This window comes from Falco naumanni, chromosome 5, assembly GCF_017639655.2.
Source record: "Falco naumanni isolate bFalNau1 chromosome 5, bFalNau1.pat, whole genome shotgun sequence".
NCBI classification, from domain to species: domain Eukaryota; kingdom Metazoa; phylum Chordata; class Aves; order Falconiformes; family Falconidae; genus Falco; species Falco naumanni.
Genome location: NC_054058.1, coordinates 92,170,273 through 92,188,384, shown reverse-complemented (window position 1 = coordinate 92,188,384; position 18,112 = coordinate 92,170,273). Strand labels below are relative to the sequence as shown.

Below are 18,112 nucleotides of genomic sequence, written 5' to 3'. Positions count from 1 at the left end.
GCCTAATAGTTATGTTCTCTCCCTGGGGCAGTTCCTGGAGCAGTGATAGGTGCCATACCAGAAGTCTGCATCTCACTTGTAAGTTTCAGGTTTTTTTATAGAAATCTTTGATTGGAAAGACCAGTAAGAATAAGGAAAGCCCATCAGACCTCAGTAACGAAGAATTACCTTTGAGGAGCTGGAGTTTGTTGTTTGCTTGAGTCAACAGGGCTTTAGCTTCATCCTGCAACATGCCAGCTCTCCTCCTAGCATCAGCCGACTCCTCTGTCTTCTTTGCAATGAGGTCTTCCACGGTTTTGTACTTGTCACTCAGCTCGGTATTGAGGACCTGTTTTTCCAGACCCAAGCACAAGATGGAGCTCACTCAAAAGACAACACCGGGGTTTGCATTTCCTCCCTCTGCCCTTAGTAATCCGGGTGTAAAGAGAGTCTACCTTAGCTCAGTTAACAAAAAGCAGAAACAGTGTTAGGGTATTTCCTACTTTTAATATTAAAAGACTTTAAGAGTTAGGGTGAAGACGCATCAGTTCCCCTTTGTCAGATCTGTGGCTGTTTCATGGCTTTAATGCTGACACTTGGCAAGGATTTCTGGGATTCAGTTACCCAATTGTGTAACTACTGTGCCATAGCTCCTAGTACAGCTGGAAAGCTGCACGTGGTAAGGAACTGGCAGTGCTCACAGCTGGGGAGGAATACCCCTGTTACCCTTCCCGTAATGAGAACAGCTGCCTAGTCTGTGTAGGTGAAGGTGCTGGAGAAGTCACAAGGGGTGGTTTCTCAGCTGTGCTTCTCCCTGTGAGGTTATGATGAAGTCATATGACCCAAATGAATTCAACCAATAAGTAAGTTAACAAGCTGCAGCAGTACTGCAAGTCTCTTGTGTTTACTTGACAGCCACCTGCAATACTACGTAAGTGTTCAGAACTAACTGATTTGATGGTTAATACATCTCTCCCGGCAGAGAATGCCTCTCTGGAGACTGGTGGGCTAACTATAGACAACAGACAGGAGCAATGAAACTTCCTTTGGTAGATCTGTCAATTGTTTTGTTAATGAGCATTCTTTTGCCATTACGAAGGTGTGTAGCAGACAGTGGGAGCAACAACATATGGTCACAGAGCAAGTTTGGGGTCTCTGCTATTTAGAAATTACTTCGGTTTTATGTTGAGCTAAGAGTTTTTGTCACTTGATTCTATATATGCCAAATTCCAGGTTGTTTGTCTTGAACCTGTCATTGTCATGGAACCATAAATGACAATGGGGAAAAACAACTACCAGTACTCCTGTGACAGATAGATTCATTTCTGTCCCTTAGCTTTACTAGGAAAGGCTGACAGTGTGACAGCATGACAGGTTTCCTGCAGCTATTTTAGAACCTGAAAACTTGCCAATACTTCTTCCTCTCTGTACCTGGTAGCAAAGTAAGTGAAAAGCAGCTGTCTTTGGTAAATGCATTAAATGCTGTTTTTGTTATTGTTCTCAGTACTTGACCAATAAATGAAATGGATGACAAATATCACCGATGTTCCTTTAGGCAAACCCTTTGTTGGCTTTCTCTTACCGTTTTCCTGAGCTTCTCACCTTTTTAACTTCTTCAGCATTTTGTTTTGCAGTAATAATTTTTTCTTCTATATTGTCCACATTCTTTGAATTTGTAGCAGCCTTTTTCGTAAGGTCTTCAACACTCATCCCTAACTCAACCAAACGCGAGCTAGCATTCTTCAGTGTTTCTTCAGATGCTGCATTTTCAGATTCAATCTAACAGAAAGAAGTATGAGAATTACACTTTCAAAAGACACAGAATGTAATAATACTAAACTTTCAGAATAAGCCCTGATCAGCTAATTACAGTAGCAGATCTCATGTAAAAAACAGTGATTTAGTTTTGCTACAACTGGCCAGTTGCTGTCAGGGTCCATATAGAGCTGCAGAAGCATTAAGGAACACGGTTAAAAAGTACTTGATTGTATTACACATGCAAGAGTTGCCTAATCCACAGGCAAAACTTCAGGCACGTGACTCCATCATGTAATCATGGACTTGCGAAGCTGCTTCTCTCTAAGCTGCCCAAGCCTCACGGGTATAGACAGCACTATGGTCCCACAAGGGCTTTGAGATAGAGTCTGAAAATAGATTATCTGACAAGACTACAGCAATTAGCACTTTCATTCAGCATTTCTTTATTTTAGTCTCACGCTGCAGCAGTAGAGGACACTGATAGCATGGCTACACTAATATGCTACCAGTGTGGTTGACATGTGTGACTTTCCAGGGATCCTGGCACACCTACTGTAGTAGAGAGCCACAGTCCTGCTCATTTAACTTCAGTGGTACAGGATATGGGGTGAGAAAAGCTTGGGGATTTTTAAGAGCAAATGGTCCCCCAGCATTATCACATTAACACAAAAGTTGATGTGAAGGCAGGAATGGTTTAGATTCATATTAAGTGCAGTCTTTGATTTGCAGTACCCAAGAGCCTTCCCTAGACAGGCTTATGTCAGTACCTAAGTTATCAGACTGGTGTTGTTGCTGTATCTTAAGAAAGAGTTAGGAAGAACTCACTGAGGTCAGCAGGTCTTGAGTTCCTTTAATGTCTTCATCAGCTTGTTTGATGGCTTTTTCAGCTGCATTTTGAGCTTTTTCAGCTTCTTCCAGTGCTGCTTTCACCATGTCTGCAGTGACTTTAACATCTGCTGCACCTTTGCTGTGGACCAAAACTATGTTAATGCTATTTAAAACGTTTTTACTTTGGAATTGGAAAAAGAACTAGTTGTACACTGCAAAGGGCCATTTTTGCCCCCGAGTGAAGGAATGAGAATCTACATCAGGGAAAGTAAAACTGCATGTTCTGATACAACGAAATGAAAGTGTTGTTCAGGCTCCTGGTGAGTAGGGTCGCATACCTTGCTTTTTTAGCTTCCTCCAGCAGCATTTCTGCTCTGGCAATATCTCCAGCGCTCTGCTGCAGAATGACCTCGACATCAGAAAGGCTTTCTACACGTGCACGAATATCTTCTGTCAGGGCTTGCAGCTGCTGGGGAGTGCTTGGCATCTCCATGTTCAGCACTTCATTAGCCACTGCCTCGATGCTGTCCAGGTCAGCACTGTCTTCTAGTAGATGGACACAAATGACAAAAGATGTGAATAAAAGCCTCCCTCTGTCAAGTCTCAGTACTCAAATTCTTGTCCAGCTTCTCCTTTAAGAAATAAAATAATGGGAAAACTCCCTCCCCCAGACTTACAGAAAATCGAAGTGTTAAAACTGCATCCTTAGGGTGAAACTCGCCTGTCAGGAGAGGCCCAGCAGGCACGTAGGCCCTGCCCGCACAGCTCTCTTGGAAGCCATATGAAGATCTTGGTGATTAGCTACACCATGCTGGGGAGGGGGGGTGGGGGATGGGGATGCGAGTCTGCAGGAAACTAAGCCAACAGCTGCACATAAATGTGTTTGTGCTAACAGTATACTCAGCCTTGTGCAAACAGGGAAGGAATGGGTTTGCCGTGCTGCCGCTTGCTAGTGAACTAGGCCCTCGTTTAACCTGTGCCTGCTTTCTTACTAAGAGATAAACCCACTTCCTGACTTTCCTCCGCTTTAACAGTACTTTGTCTTTCCAGCCAGAACTTACGAACATGCTTGGCAACTACAGCAGTACAACAGCCTCAGCTGTTGAACACAAGAACATGGCACAGTTTGCTCTCACTTTCCTATTGTCTTCATTTTCTCTTGTTTCCAGATTTCGTCATACGCACTAAGTCTGGCTGAAAAGGGCAGGGGGGATGGACAACACAGCTATTGCATTTACCCTTTAGACGATGATTCAGAGATACAGATAGTTTTTCACAAACCCAGAGTTAAAATATTTAAATATAAGGTTTTTACGCATTAGGAAGTCTCTAATCTGTTTAATAAGATTTCTCAGATCTTCGTTGCTTCTGTCCACTTGTTCTTTTGTAGCATTGGTTTTGAGCAAAACTGCTTGTGCATTGTGTTTTGCTTCATCAGCTCTCTGTTTCGCCTCAGAGACCTAAAGAGAGGAAAATGGAGAGCCTGACTGCATATTCGCCTATGCTTCAAGGCCTGTTTTAAAACAAAAAATCGGTGGGAGTCAGAATGGTAATGAGAAATGCTTTTCCTCGTAAAACTCACAGAACACTTCTAAAAGCTGGCTGTGATCCACACCACCAATGCTAGTTCAAACAATTCGGGTTAATGTTTAGTTATCCATGAAGGTTCACTTTAGCAAGCTCCCTTTCTGAGGATCTTTACAAGCATGATGAAGTTACGCAATTGAAAAGAAGTATTTTGAAGTAAGCCAGGCACATACTTTGTCAATTAGCGTCTAAACTTGTGTTACAACTCAAAGATTTTTTCAATATCTAGCAATTGATTTGGCATATTACCATTCTGGAGAGCTGCTCAACTTCTGCTAAGGCGCTGAGGATGTCTCTGTCAAAATCCATGGCTTTCTGCCAGGCATTGTGAGCTACGGTCACCAGCCCATCGCAGCCAGGTCCTCCACACTTCTTCTTCCCTTCGTCTGTTCGGCAGTTCAAACCACCACACTCTGACTCGGCACAAGAGGCTCCCGTGGGAGTGCCACATGTCTGCAGAGACACATCAGACAAAGGGAACGGTCACAGCTTTATTTCCATTGCTGAGCTGCGAGGGGGGTGGAGTAGGACGCTGCTCGACCACAACAGAAACGCGACGTTCCTGCCCCTCGCAGTAGCATCCCAAGCACCCCAAGGGAAGGAAGCTGAAGTAGAGCTGCAAGCTGGAGGTGGGTTCTGCAGCAGGTCTGTACCAGCATGACTTCAGTCTTTCTTCTCTGTCCCCTGCACCTTCCTGTGTTTAACTTGGCTACAAATAGGCAGCTCCCCGCTGCTGAAGGAGCTAGAAGTTGAGGGAAGCCTTGCTGTGCCTTCATCGACTTTCTTCTTTCACTGGGAACTGCCTTTAAGCTTTAGTTTCAAGCTGGAAGCTGCTACCGTCTGTATGCCTTTTGTTTGCAGCCAGTCTTCTCTACTGTTGGAGACAAAACTGGCCATCCCAAGAAGCTATTTTATAAAGAAGAAAGTGTTTGGTGCAGAGTAGTGTCTTTTCCTTTACTCTAATGCCCTGGAAATGAAATAGAAGCTGAAATGCTCCAAGTTGAACAGGAAATTTTTTTTTATCTCCTTTAAAAAGCTGTCCCGTTCCCTTCCACCAAATGTTTGCTCTGATTCCATCTTTTCAGAACACTTTCCAATTTTTGAATTGTTATCAAGGATGTGTTCCATAGAAAACACATGTGGGAACACATATGTGTTTCCACAGAAACAACCCTGAACTTGTTTCAGGGTTGACATTTTTAGAAGAAAAAAAAAAAGCAAAACTATTGCAATCAGCAACACTGTGTTGAGAATTGTCCACTACTTGGGCAACTGTTTGGCAATGAAACGACACAGTTGTTTTAGCCAGAAGGAAAACTGGGAAATTCCCCATTCTTGTGAGATTCTTTTCCCTTCCTCCCCCTACCCTTTTGCCAGATGATAGTCGCTCACTGACATACTTTGCAGCCGGGAAAACCTAGGGGCTGTGCCAAGTTAGCTGCAGCTGCCTCCTGTGAAGTGTAAATGAGTCCCTCTTACCTGTTTGGCATGCAACCCAGCAGCAGCTGGAAAGCAGAAACATTGGGTTGGTGGTTGTTTTTTTTTTGGTGTCCCATGATTCCACCTCCAAGCAACTGGGTGTTTATGGCCTTGATAAACATCTAGCCAAGATTTTCAGTCCTCAAGAACAGTTAGGCAGGAATGTTGGGGAAGGGAAGCTAAACAAAAAGATGTCTCTCTCTTCCCTCCAGAGAAAAAAGGAGGGCTGGGGGAGTAGGGAGGGATGACAGTCAGTTGTAAAGGACAGGGGACAATCCTCTGACACAGGCCTGGCCTGCCCAGGGGAGTTAATGAGCAGTCCCCTGCAGCAGCCTTCATGCTGCCTTCATGCGGGCTTGTTCTGAATGCAGCTGGCCGACTTCAAAGTGAAACTAAGGGAACACCCAGCCTCTCCCAAGAAAAAGCCACCCTTGATCATATTTACAGATGAACAGGCAGCTTCAACAGAGAAAATGCCCTTTTGACTCCAGCTCCGTGTAAGTTCGGCTTTGTCTCAAGCACGAGGACAGCAGCGTGATGCCAAGGAGGGCGGCCCGCTGGTGCGGGCAGCAGCGCTGCCTGGCCGGGCGCTGCCCAGGCGTAGCATGTGCCCTACAGAGCCGCACAAAGGAAGAGGCGCAGCTGGACAAAGCAAGCACGTGACCTGAGGACAGCCTTAGCAGGATGGCGCTCCGTCCAGCAGACTCACTACACTTCCCCGCGTGTGGGAGCTCTGCCCACAGCAAAGGGTGTTGTGTTAGAGCAGGGGCCGTTTAAAAATGAGTGCTCTGTTGGGGCTGGGAGGGGTAGGAGGGAGACCAACATGCAGGGCTGGGGCTTGAAAGCCAACAGGTCTCGGAGCCCACCGATGAATACCCCCTGTCATCCAAGAAACATGGATTTTTCACGAACAAACTGCGTATCTCCTCACACTGTTGAGCCCTCAACAGTTCCTCCCCACCCAGTGCTTTGTCACAAACCCAACTTTATTTTTGCGACAGGTTTTATACCACCAACGATTCTCAGCCGCGTACCTTCTCAGCTGCTTCGGAGAGATCCAGGCTCTGCAGCTTGCCTGCAAGTTCATCCAGGAGGCGTGACTGCTCCTCCTGCTTAGCCTTGAACTGGGCCTCCTTCTCATTGATTAAGTCTTCCACTTCCCGCCGGGTCTGCGCCGACAGCTCCACGGCGCTATCAGGGTGAACAGTGGAGGCATTGACCCTCTCCTCTGCCTCCAAGGACATCTGGAAATACTTGGTGATACTATCCAAGGCTCCTGCAGAAATCAGATGGAGCTGCTCAAGAATCTATTGAGTAACCCAAAGTTATTTACGTTACGGAGGTTGGCAGATGACACATCGAGGTTAGTGATATGAGTATCAAGTTAAATGAAACGCTAGCCTCTGCAGCTGTATTCAGCACCATTGCAAGGATGACAGAATTTGCCCTGTGGGGGGGGGGAAAGTTGGGGTTTGGGGTTTTTTTGCATGGTTGACAGTGGGTCAAGTTTGCTGAATTTTGAAATTAAGCCTTTCTCTGACCCCAACGACTGAATTCCGCTTGCCCCGAGGACAAAAGGAGATCTGGCCTTTTAGGTTTACAGGGCAACAGTCCATTATCTAAGGATCCACTTATCCCGTTAGTTCTTAGGGTTTGCCCTGGGATGTCTGGCTTATGGAGTCACTGCTTGGAAACTGGTCAGAGCTTTCCCAAGAAACAACCGCTTGATGAGAAATGCTGATTTATGGAACTGTTAGTTTGGGACATCTCCTGGAGAGGCCTTGAGCGAGTGTGAGGGACCCCGCGGGGGTGGCCACACTGCACCTTAGGGCAGATCTCTGCAGAATTGCCACCAGCTGGGGACTCCTCTGTTCTACATCCTACTTGCCTTGCTCTGTGAAATCACACTTTTACTGGAAACTCAGGCTTTAAACTTCTCAGGAAATGTAAAATAAAATCAAATCTTTTGTCTCAAGCTGGAATGAAGTCGGTTGTCAAAATTTCTCAAGAATTCTGTGACATTCCTGTTTCTCCAGAAAATTTTGTTTCTTGGCACATTTCAGCGTGCCGAGGGGCATGCAAAGCTTGGGTAGCTCAGAAGAACTGGGCCCTTATGGTGTCCTCTTAGTCACAAAGACCCAGGTAGTTTTTTCAACCAGAAACAACAGTTTAACAGACTGGGGAGAGCAAAGGAGATCTCCAGGTGTAGCTTGGAATCTGCTGCACTTTCTGCTGTTGTGTCTCATCTAAACAAGAGACTTTAAGACAACTCTGTGCCCCAAGAACTTGACCTGGCTTTGCAATGTGCAGAGGGAGGGAAAGTGAGGGGGCAAAGCAACATTCCTGCTGCCTCAGCAGTTCTGTTAATGCACAGAAAGAAGGCGCCCTCCGAGGAACTGTGTTTTATTACAAGTCAGAAGAGTAATCTGCCATTTAAAACCATGCACTAATTAAATCTTTGGCCACCCCACTGCTTTCTCCCCCTCCCTGTGACACTTACCCCGAACATCGGAGATCTTGATGAACTCTAGCTGTTCTGCAAGTTCTTTCACGACATGGTCTAGGCTTTTGGCATCTGTCTCCAGTGCGTTCAGGTCAGTGTCTGTGCTATTGCTCTTCACCGCTAAGGCTGACAGGTTTTCTTCTATGTCAGCTATCTTAACTGTAACGTCTGCCGTCAGCTTTCTGTAAAACAGAGGCATGGGACTCAACAGCGGGAGGAGGAAGGGTTGTAAGCCTCGGTGCTTCACGTCACTGAAGAGTGGTGGTTAGAGCCATGCCGAGCTTCTCCCACGGCACGACCTGTCCTCCCTCTGTGGAGCTGCGAGTGATTTGTAACAACATGCCTACCTAGAATACTGTTTTGTTTCCTTTATCACACAAAACTACTTTTTAATCTACAGCACGTTTATAAACTCAAAGCACCAAATTGCTCAGAAAACAGCTGCTTTGTGTAAGATTAACTGGAGGCAGATTCCAGAGGACTGGTGTAATGCTTTTGTATCACGGCAACTGCATAGGTCAGAGTTGACTACTATGATCCATACATAATTTGCTTCCCATCCCACACAGTTACAAATGCAGTTTTGATTACTACGAGCTCATGGGACAGATCTGAACTTCAGGAAGCAGGGCGGGGGGAAGCCTTAGTTTCAACACAATGGATTCTTTTAACTTGTCTGTAAAGATCCCTCCTCACCAGCCGTTTCTCTAGGGCTATGATGGAAAACCTCCTGCCCTCAGCATGCAGCATAGCCTCAGCGAGCCACAGAGCAGGCTTTAGCTAATGGGATAACCCTAAAAGGAAAAGCAAGCGTATGATGTTACACGTCAATGCTGATGTGGAACTAGGCATAGGAAGCTATTCCCATCCATGGCGATTCCACCAAACCCAGTGTTTCCTCATTCTGAAAGAATCAGGCAGTATTTAAACTCCATGATCGATTTACAGTGCTCTCAATAGCCCAGCAGCCTGCTGTTTTCCAGGAGTCCTCCAAAGCCCATTACTTCTATGCAGCCAGAGTAAAGCAAGAACAGATACGTATATACACATACCTTAGAGCAGCTGAGGAGCTGCTTTTTCCCTGTCTGACACGTTCAGTACACACAGAGCTCAAATGCAGCAGCAGCCCCCAGCTCTCCAGCTGGAGGGAGGGAGCTGCAGGGCACAAGCACATCCCTAATTGGGACATTTGTGCTTTAATCCTCGCCCCTCTGCTTTGTGCAGTCTCCTTTACAATGCACAAGCAAATGCGAGCAGTTGCACACAGGGCTAGAAAGCGTCTGTAATCCTACTCGATGTTAAACTGCCCCATCTCCAAAAGCACAAACTACTACCTTTTGTATGCTTAGCCCTAAAACAAAATACAAGGCTCCTACCCTGAGAAAAATGGAAGCAATCCTTGTTATAAAGCTGATGCTTCCCCCCCACACATTCGGAGTGCAGAAAGGAGCCCAAGTTTCCAACTCATCAGCTACACAGGGAAATCCAGGAATTTAATCTCTCCCCTCTTCATTCTCTCGCATAATAGCAGTGTTTGTCCTTTGCCCCAGGGGAGCGCAAGGCAAGCATGAGTGGCTCTGCGGTAATTAGCTGCCTGGTGCCAGTGGGAGCGGGACAACCCCTGCCCAGAGCGTGGCAGCTGCACTGCTCCCACCTTCCCCAGCCTGGTTTCTGCTCACAGGATGGATGCCCGCTGCTGGTGCCGAGCATGGCAAGGTGCTCCGCCAGCCCCAGGAGCTGCAGCGTACCTTGCCCAGCTGGACGAACGGAGCTGGGGTGTCAGCCCAGCGTGGGGACAGCAGTCACTCAAGTAAATCCCAGCTCACCGGCACTCCCACTCCCTCCCACACTAGACTTACCCACATAACTGCGACTGTACTCACTCTGCTTCCTCGAAGAGATTCCCAATGTTGTTCAGGGGCTCAGCAGCTGGATTTTGAGTGATGATGGTTTTAATTTCACTGAGCTTCTCCTCCAGGGTGTTGAGCGTCTGCTGGTACGGGCCAGTGACTCCTGTGATTTTGAGGGCGTTAGCCCTATCCAGGAACTGCTGGGTTCTATTAGACAGCTCGCTGATGATCACATCCCAGAGGGCGAAGCACTGGTGGCATGGCAGGCAGTTGGGGAAGAAGCCCGAGTAGCCCCGGGAGCACTTGTCGCAGCGTGGCCCTTCCACCCCTTCGTTGCAGATGCACTGCCCGGTGGCACGGTCACACTGCGGGGTCTGGATGCCATGAGGGTTGCAGTCACACGCTGGAAGGAGAAAAAGACACGAGTGAAGGCTATGGGGAGGGAAATTACAGTGATTGGCAGGGAGAAAAAGAATCGGTTACAATGCAGTGGTGAAATGAGTATAGCCACGGTCTGTGTCTGCATTATAAAAAGCTAATTATGGGTAAGTCTGCTTGGGTACAGGGGAACCGGGGCTGAGTATGGAAGGGGAGTAAGAGGCAGGGAAATAACTCTAGGGGAGACCAGGATTTGCTTATCTCAGAAACAGGCACAATAACAGAGTAAGGACGGATGCTTCTTGCGGTGTTTGGATGTCAGTTGGATACCAGCTGAAGACAAAGATCCCAGTTTCACTCCTACAATGAAAAGTAAGTAGAGCAAGGCTTTCCAGACAGGAAAAGAAACAACAGGCAGGCACATAACAGAGAGTTTAAGAGCAAAACATGACTGAAATGGGAAAAGCAAACAGGAACAACCATTTACTGTCTCCTCCCGCACAGCAGTAGAGGTCAACCGAGGAATCCAGCAGATCAAAACCCAACGACCTTCCCCTGCACCTCCCACAGCCAGCCGGCACAATAAAAGGAGATAGCTGATTACACAGCATTAAGTGGTGGAGCTCCCTACCACAAGACACTGCGGGGACTAAAAGTTCAGGTGGCTTCGAAGAAGAACATGACAAATTTATGGAGTAACGGCCCTCGAGTTTTTCTGTGCAGAGGTACAGGACCTGGCTCAGGACATGCTCCAGCCACAGATGGTGGGAAAACATTCACAACGTGCATCAAGGAGCCTGGCACTGAGCTGCCATTCTGGGTATACAGAAAATGGGACAAAAAAAATCAGGCAGTGAAAAGTGGAACAGAACAAAGAATGTGGTCATGGGCAGCCCTGTCTAAGAGACAAAAGAGAAATCTCTGACACGGGTGCTAATGACCAAGAGCCTAACCACTGTCACTATCAAGTGGGAATAAGGACGAATAATATACATATCTTTTGTTTTAATTAATTCACACTTTGAGCACCAAATCAGGAGTTAGTATTCACACCTTCCTCGAACTGAATTTCATTCTTATTTTATTTCTGTAACCATGATCACCTACCTACCTTTTTATGCTAGTCAGGTAAGACCCAGGAGCTCCAGGTGGCTGCCAAATTGCAGCGATAAGGTTTGGGCAACACCTCTTTTTAACAAGCTTTTAGAATAAAGCTGCTCTTCTTTGGTACTAACCCACCATGAAGAGAAGTTACTCAATTAACTTACTGACGCACGGTCATTTCTAAAAGCAGACACACTTTGTACACAGTAACGCTAGCTAGAGAAGCATTTCCATGCAGTGGGGCTGCCACTGGACCTCCTCTCCTCCTCAATCATGCAGGCAACAGCAGCAAAGGAAATTACCAACCTGCAAAGCTTTTCATAAAGGGATGGCATCAAAGAAAAAAAGAGAGGGCTTGAAAGTATGCAGGTCATCCACCTATCGTAGTGGCAGAGTACACCTGAAGCAGGACAAGCACATGCTCCCTGAACAGGAAAAGGACTGCAATACCCGATAAAAGCCTTTGCTCACACATCCATTTACCAGGCATCCTTGAAGGAGGTTAATGGCTCAAAAAGGTCCATAAATCAATTCACAAACCCCAAGCACATGCCCCCTTGAAAAAAAAAAAAAAGGGCAAAACACAAAGCAGTTTCAAGAGCGTACATTGTTTGCTTCAATGCCAAAACACAGTGGTGGTCTTGGGTTCAAAAATTACACAAAGAGCCTCGGCAGAACAAATCGCTCCTCAACAAAACGACTTTCTTGTACAATGTGAATGTGATAGGCAAGAGACAAAAATAACTTCTGCTGCCTGCACAATTGAGCAAAATGGTCCTTTGTTCTTGGAATCATACCCTGACACAAGAGATTGTTTTTACTTTACATCGCAAGTGCTTAAGTAGTCGACTAGCCATGGAATATGTTCCCTGCAGGCAAACTGTTGAGTTCCTGTTTGAAGGTCAGTTAACCCTTCTGTCAGCTAATAAGGCCCTCAGTATAATGATGAATTGTCCAAATTCCTCTGCATAGAAAGAGGCTAAATGGCCTGTGGTTTTTCTCAAAGATCCTGAGATCTGATCAAGTTACATGAATACTTGCTGCTGGCAAATCAGATCACTATATTTACTTGCGGATTTAAAAAGCTTAAAGTGAAAAAAAAAAAAAACATGTTGGTAATTCTACTCCTGAATACCTGCATGTTCAGGAAAGGCAGATGACATGACTTTAGTAGCATTTACATGGTAATGTGGATTCCAAAATCTCTGGAGGCAGAAAACGCTGGGAAAGGGAAAGAGGACAATTTAAGTACTAACTCATTTGCAAAGTGAAAACCCAAACTCCACAGCTGCCTTTGGGAGATGACAAAGAACAAAGTAGTAATTTATTCTAAATGCAGCACAACATTTGGAAGAATCATCACATTTCTAGAATTCTACAAAACTTCCAAGCTGAGCTTTGTGGGACTCATGAGAAAATCGTCCAAGGCAGCTAGAAACATTACTGTGGGTTATTTCTCCATTTTAGAGTTCTCTACCAAGACCAGAAGCAGGCGACGCTGGCTCTGCATTACCTCAGTAGTGAGAATCCAACGTATATAAACTGGCTTGCAAAAGTGCTGGTTTCACACTTGCTTTTTCTTTTCTTCATTATCTTCCCAAGTCATTAGCTGTGCACAGGACCACACCAGCTTTCAAGCCAAAAGGTAAAACAGAAGATAACTTTATCTCTATTTTTAAGTAAACCCACATAGTTTAAAGGAAAAAAAGAAAAAGCCTCCCTCAGTACTGGAATAAGACTCTAGTCAATTTTAGTTTCTTTCCAGTTTGAAAATTTCAGAGGCATTTCTACATGTTGGTGGTACGGTCTCTCTAGCTACAGCCCTTGGACAATTCCTGGCTGTGGCACTAACTGAACCATTTATTAAATTCTCACAAAAGCATCACTGCTCCTCTTACAGCTCACACCCTGCAAGCAAACCTTTCATCTCACAAATGACACACGCATGTCAGTGATCTTCTTTTTTTAAAGTCCAGATGACCTCAGCCAAGCACTTTGATGACAGATGATTGACACCACCTCTGTTCCTCCCTACAGTCAGTCTCCGAGTACTTTTATCAGAAGCTGGGGCCCAATTTCTGAACACCGCGTTAATAATTACATTAAGCTAGCCAAAACGCCACAGAAACTGCCTTCCAAAGTCATGTGGAACAGGACCTCCACCATCTCCAACACCTCTCGCGGATGAGTCCTGCACCCTGTGCCCTGGCTTCTACCAACAAGCTATTTTACACCCCAGCACTGAGCACATCCAAGGCCATTGCAGAGAACATCTTCCCTTTACAGCACGGTGGGGATCAAACCCTCCACTGACTTCAGCTGCGGCCAGTCCTCAGCAGGAGGAAAGCAAGCCCGGGCCAAGACCACACAAAGCCTTCTAGGTAGCAGGGAACGGCTGGAACACCGTGGGCCACCAGCCAAATAGCTCAGTGCACAGGTTTCAGCTCTTTGCCTCATGCAACGCCCGCCTATCAAGCACCCACTGGCTTCAGTCTCCGTGAGATTTCAGGGCACGACTTCATCCTAAAAGCGGCAAGCAAGCAACTTTATTCTAAAGGGACAAAAGCACAGTGACAATGGCAGGATCCATGTGAAAGGAAAGGAGGACCTCCTAGCTGGCACAAACCGGAAAAGTCTAGCACAGGATTGGCAAATAGCTCACGGAAGAACAACTGAGTTACACATCCATCATTCATGATGGTGGGCGCACACCCAACAAAAGGATTTACACGACGTTTGATTATCACCACCAACAAATCGGGATGTGAAAACAGGAGACGCCTCGATTCCTATCACTCGCTAGAAACAGAGTGAACACTGTGCTCCGCGGAATGTTCCAGCGCATCATACCCAACATCTTCTTTGTGAAGACTATGCCAACATCACTTCTAGCCACAGTAACACTTCCTTCATGAACGTCCAACTCTTCCACGGCCACCACGAGTCAACTCCCATGCAGTCCAGTGCTAAAGATGCTCTCTGTTATGGCAGTTTTGCTTCTGATATACTCAAACAACCTAAGTGAAACACAATCTATAAAGTATTGCTCAGCTCTGGAGGTTTCGGCTCTAACCAGCACACTCACAAGTCTGATATAACACCCGAGTAGCTATACCACATCTGATTTTAGCACATCTGGTTAATCCAACTCTGTTTTTCAAGAAGAACAAGAAACACACAGGCACATCTAGAGATGCAGACATGTTTCAGGTATTACTCAGAGGCTAGCGATGGCTTTATACTCCACTTAAAGTGTACGTGGAATTGGGAAAGACACAATGTCCTGTAAGCTCCTTTTAAATGCTTTGCCTATGCTTACATGACTAGGAATTGGGAATACACAGATGGTGAGTTTACCGTGAGATATTTAGATGCCTTAACAGGTTTGAGTTGGAAATGGCCTTCAGGGCCAACGGTTGGTAACTCTCCCTTCATGCAGAGGGGGGGTGGACCAAGGCTGAGGTAAAGGGCTGCAAGTTAATATAGACAAGGCTGCTTGCTGTGAAGAGCAGTGTTGGACAGGGCTCAAATCTGTCCCCAGGTAAGAAGAGCAGGACATTGCAGTACCTCTCATAGAAAATACAGTGGAGGAAAAGTCTTTTGTAATGAACGGCCAAAGATCTGAGGGTTTTCAAAGGAGCATTTACTAAATTAAACAATAGGGTTCTGTTTTGAAATGTCATTTTGGAACTGGGTATATTGTTTTCTTTAATTGTTTAACTCAATCAGACGTTCTTCTGTGGCATACTCCGACTGAAATGAAATCACATTTTTGACAGGAACATTTTCTAGCCAAATTCTTCAGTCAGGATCTGCTAATTATCAGCTTACGAGTATAAAAGATTGTAGCCACATCTGTTCACAAATGCCCATGCACATATGTACATGCACACACAGACTATCCATGGGTAATTTTATGCCACCTTGATCAATGCATTTCTCTTTCTGTATTTTTTTCCTGATCTTAAAGATAAAAGTAACACTCATAAATATTTATTGAATGTAATCTTGTGGAAACCTAAGGGGAGAAATCCCATAGAAGTAAATGAGTAGCTCGAGTGGTTTGCTTTATGCTTACAAGGATCTATGAACCGCTTCATCTTTCCCTTACTCTGACAGCTCTGCTACCTTTCCCTCTGGTTCTGAATATTTAGAACTCACTTCCATTTAAACGACTGTAAATTTAGTATGTGGCATATTTGCATATCACTTAATTTTAGCTAAGGCGTGTCACAGCAGTTGATAGTACAGCCGAGATGATATAATGGGTACTAAAAGGGCTGTATGAAGATCGGCCTCAGTGTTTAATGCCTTATTGGAGGATGCTAGGAACGAGCAAGTGCCATACATCATCCTACACAGAACAGAGATCATTTTTGCAGAAATACTTTCTTTACTGCTTGAGATCGGGGATGGAGAGCATCAAATGTTTAACTCCTCCGCAGCAAAAAAACAAAGGGTTTGTTCAAACATGATTTCCTGGCATCATTTCCCAGAGGTAGTGAGGCACTATGATGAGGAAACCATTCACAAGGTTGGAAGTTTTGCAGAGCTAGCAAATTTCTTCTGAATAATCAGCTATTGATTCAAATTACCCTGTAAGCATGTTGCTAACTCCTCAGTGTTACAACTTTCAGTACACCAGGTAAGGTAAGATCCCAGCCTAGAATTACTAGAGCTGTGCTGCATTTTAACATGCTAGCAGACCTTGCCAAAAGGGCAATTTTCTGGAAACAATCAATGTACGTTACAATATTTTAAAACCACAGGTCAATTGAAATTATGAAATTCAAAGCGAAAATTCTGTTTTCTTTAGTGTAGAATTAGTCTGGCTTCCTTTAGACACTTAGCAGAGAAGGAAAAGAAGTATCTGCTAATCTTTCCCTCTGCAACATAAATACCTCCTATAAAATCAGCCTACGTGACAGACCTATTCTTAAATGGCAATGGGGTAATTTTCAGTGAACAGATGTTTTGGCATCAGGTACAAAACAAAGACTAAAAACTGAAAAAAACAACTTCCTGCCAATGTCTGAAATGAGTATTTGATAAAAACCATCATTTCACCCCCACTCCCATTTCATTTCAGTTAAATTCTGATTTTTACAATAGGGCTTGATACTCAAGTCCGACACAAAAATATTGACACAGGTATGCTTCTTGTAAAGGGGATATAGCAATACAACTTAACCTTCAATCTCATACAGTACCTTTTATTAACTTGCACTCCGTTTGTTCAATTAACTAAAAGTTGTATTAAAAATGGTGATTACTAATGATATAGTAAAATTGTTGTCTCCTTTATATTACATGAAACACAAACTTCAAGTATCTGCTGTGCAAGGGCATTGCTGGAGCTGCCATCTGCAGCCACACGGTACCTCAGCCTTCCCTGGAGCCTCCTCCCAGCAACGTGCTTTGCAGGCTGAAGTCAGCACAGAGCTCAGCATGCCGAGTCCTGCACTTTGGTTGCCAGGCTTTGGAAAAGGTCCAGCAGATGCCTGGGAGACTCAAGTTTGATGAAATTTGTAATCCTATTATTTACTACCTTAGCAAGGATTTTTATGCACACGCACATGTTCACGTGCAGGCTCGCGCAGAGCTGCATAGCTCTGAAGCAATGCCCGGAGAAGACCTGCAAAGGGGCTGCCACTGTCCCCCCCCCCCACCCCCAGGCAGATGACACTCACAGCACAGCTCCTGCTCACTAATTCTCATAGGAACCTGCATGAGTCTGAGACTGTGTCCCTGTCCTCTACACCCGTCCTGTGCTTGTTTCACGCATTATGTTAAATTAAATGAGTAACTGCTGTGCTTTCGCACCCAGTCCTACAGTCTCTGCAGTGTGTAATCCCCAATGGACATCTGTGGGTGGCAGGAGGTACCGAGGGGTCACGATGCTGCCCAAACGTAGGCACCCACCTTAGCTTGTCCCAGCGGTTTGGTCCACGTGTGATCTTGTTCATGCATGCAGAGAGGAAACATCAGGTGATGCTTTCTCTCCACTCCAGGGAGCACAGACTGCAAATCAAAGCACCCAAACCAGGTGCAAAACCTGCCTCCCCCAGCTTTTGCTTCACCATCTCTGATCTTATGGAGATCACAGAAACAAGTCACAGGCAGCAGCCAGCAATGGTCACTACCATTGATGGGGAAGGCAGCAGTGTTCCCTGGATTCTGGTTTGCAGCAGAGTGTGCTGGGACCCCGGGGCCACATCCACAGCTTGGTGCTGCTGTGAGTGCCTGGGAACATGTTGGGGGCTGCAGCCCCCAGCCTGTCCTAGATGGGCTATTTTGTACATCTCCACACAGCTGCGTCTACAGGTTATTTGCAGGCACTTGTGTTCACATGACCTCACTTTTTTTTTAGTAATTAAAAAATTTGTAAAGCATGTCAAAGCAATTCAGGCAGCACAGCCCCCATTTCTCGGCAGGAACTCATGTCTTTTGGTGCCAGCAGCCTGAAGACCTCTTGTAAAGAGATCATGTATCACTGTCACTTGAGCGATTCACCCTGTGATTACCAACCCTGAGCAGAAGACACTTGCCCCAGCCAGTGAAGGATCCCACCCTGGAGTGGTCAGGATTGACATCCACACCTCCACATCAGCTCAGCGCCCACAGCAAAAACTCTGTCCATACTCAC

The 18,112-nt window shown here is 45.6% G+C and overlaps 1 protein-coding gene across 3 annotated transcripts in view; it reads right to left on the bottom strand.

The window, feature by feature from the left end:
* The window catches only part of LAMB1 (laminin subunit beta 1), a 44,018-nt gene that overhangs the window by 949 nt on the left and 24,957 nt on the right, over nt 1-18,112 (bottom strand). For all 3 annotated transcript variants that reach the window (XM_040596739.1, XM_040596740.1, XM_040596741.1), the window contains 9 exons: nt 10,018-10,387; nt 8,132-8,316; nt 6,666-6,907; nt 4,402-4,605; nt 3,881-4,025; nt 2,904-3,111; nt 2,563-2,704; nt 1,582-1,758; nt 169-328 (listed from right to left, as the gene is read on the bottom strand). In XM_040596739.1, the coding sequence (XP_040452673.1) occupies nt 169-328; nt 1,582-1,758; nt 2,563-2,704; nt 2,904-3,111; nt 3,881-4,025; nt 4,402-4,605; nt 6,666-6,907; nt 8,132-8,316; nt 10,018-10,387 (1,833 nt within the window). The remainder of the gene's footprint in view (nt 1-168; nt 329-1,581; nt 1,759-2,562; nt 2,705-2,903; nt 3,112-3,880; nt 4,026-4,401; nt 4,606-6,665; nt 6,908-8,131; nt 8,317-10,017; nt 10,388-18,112) is intronic.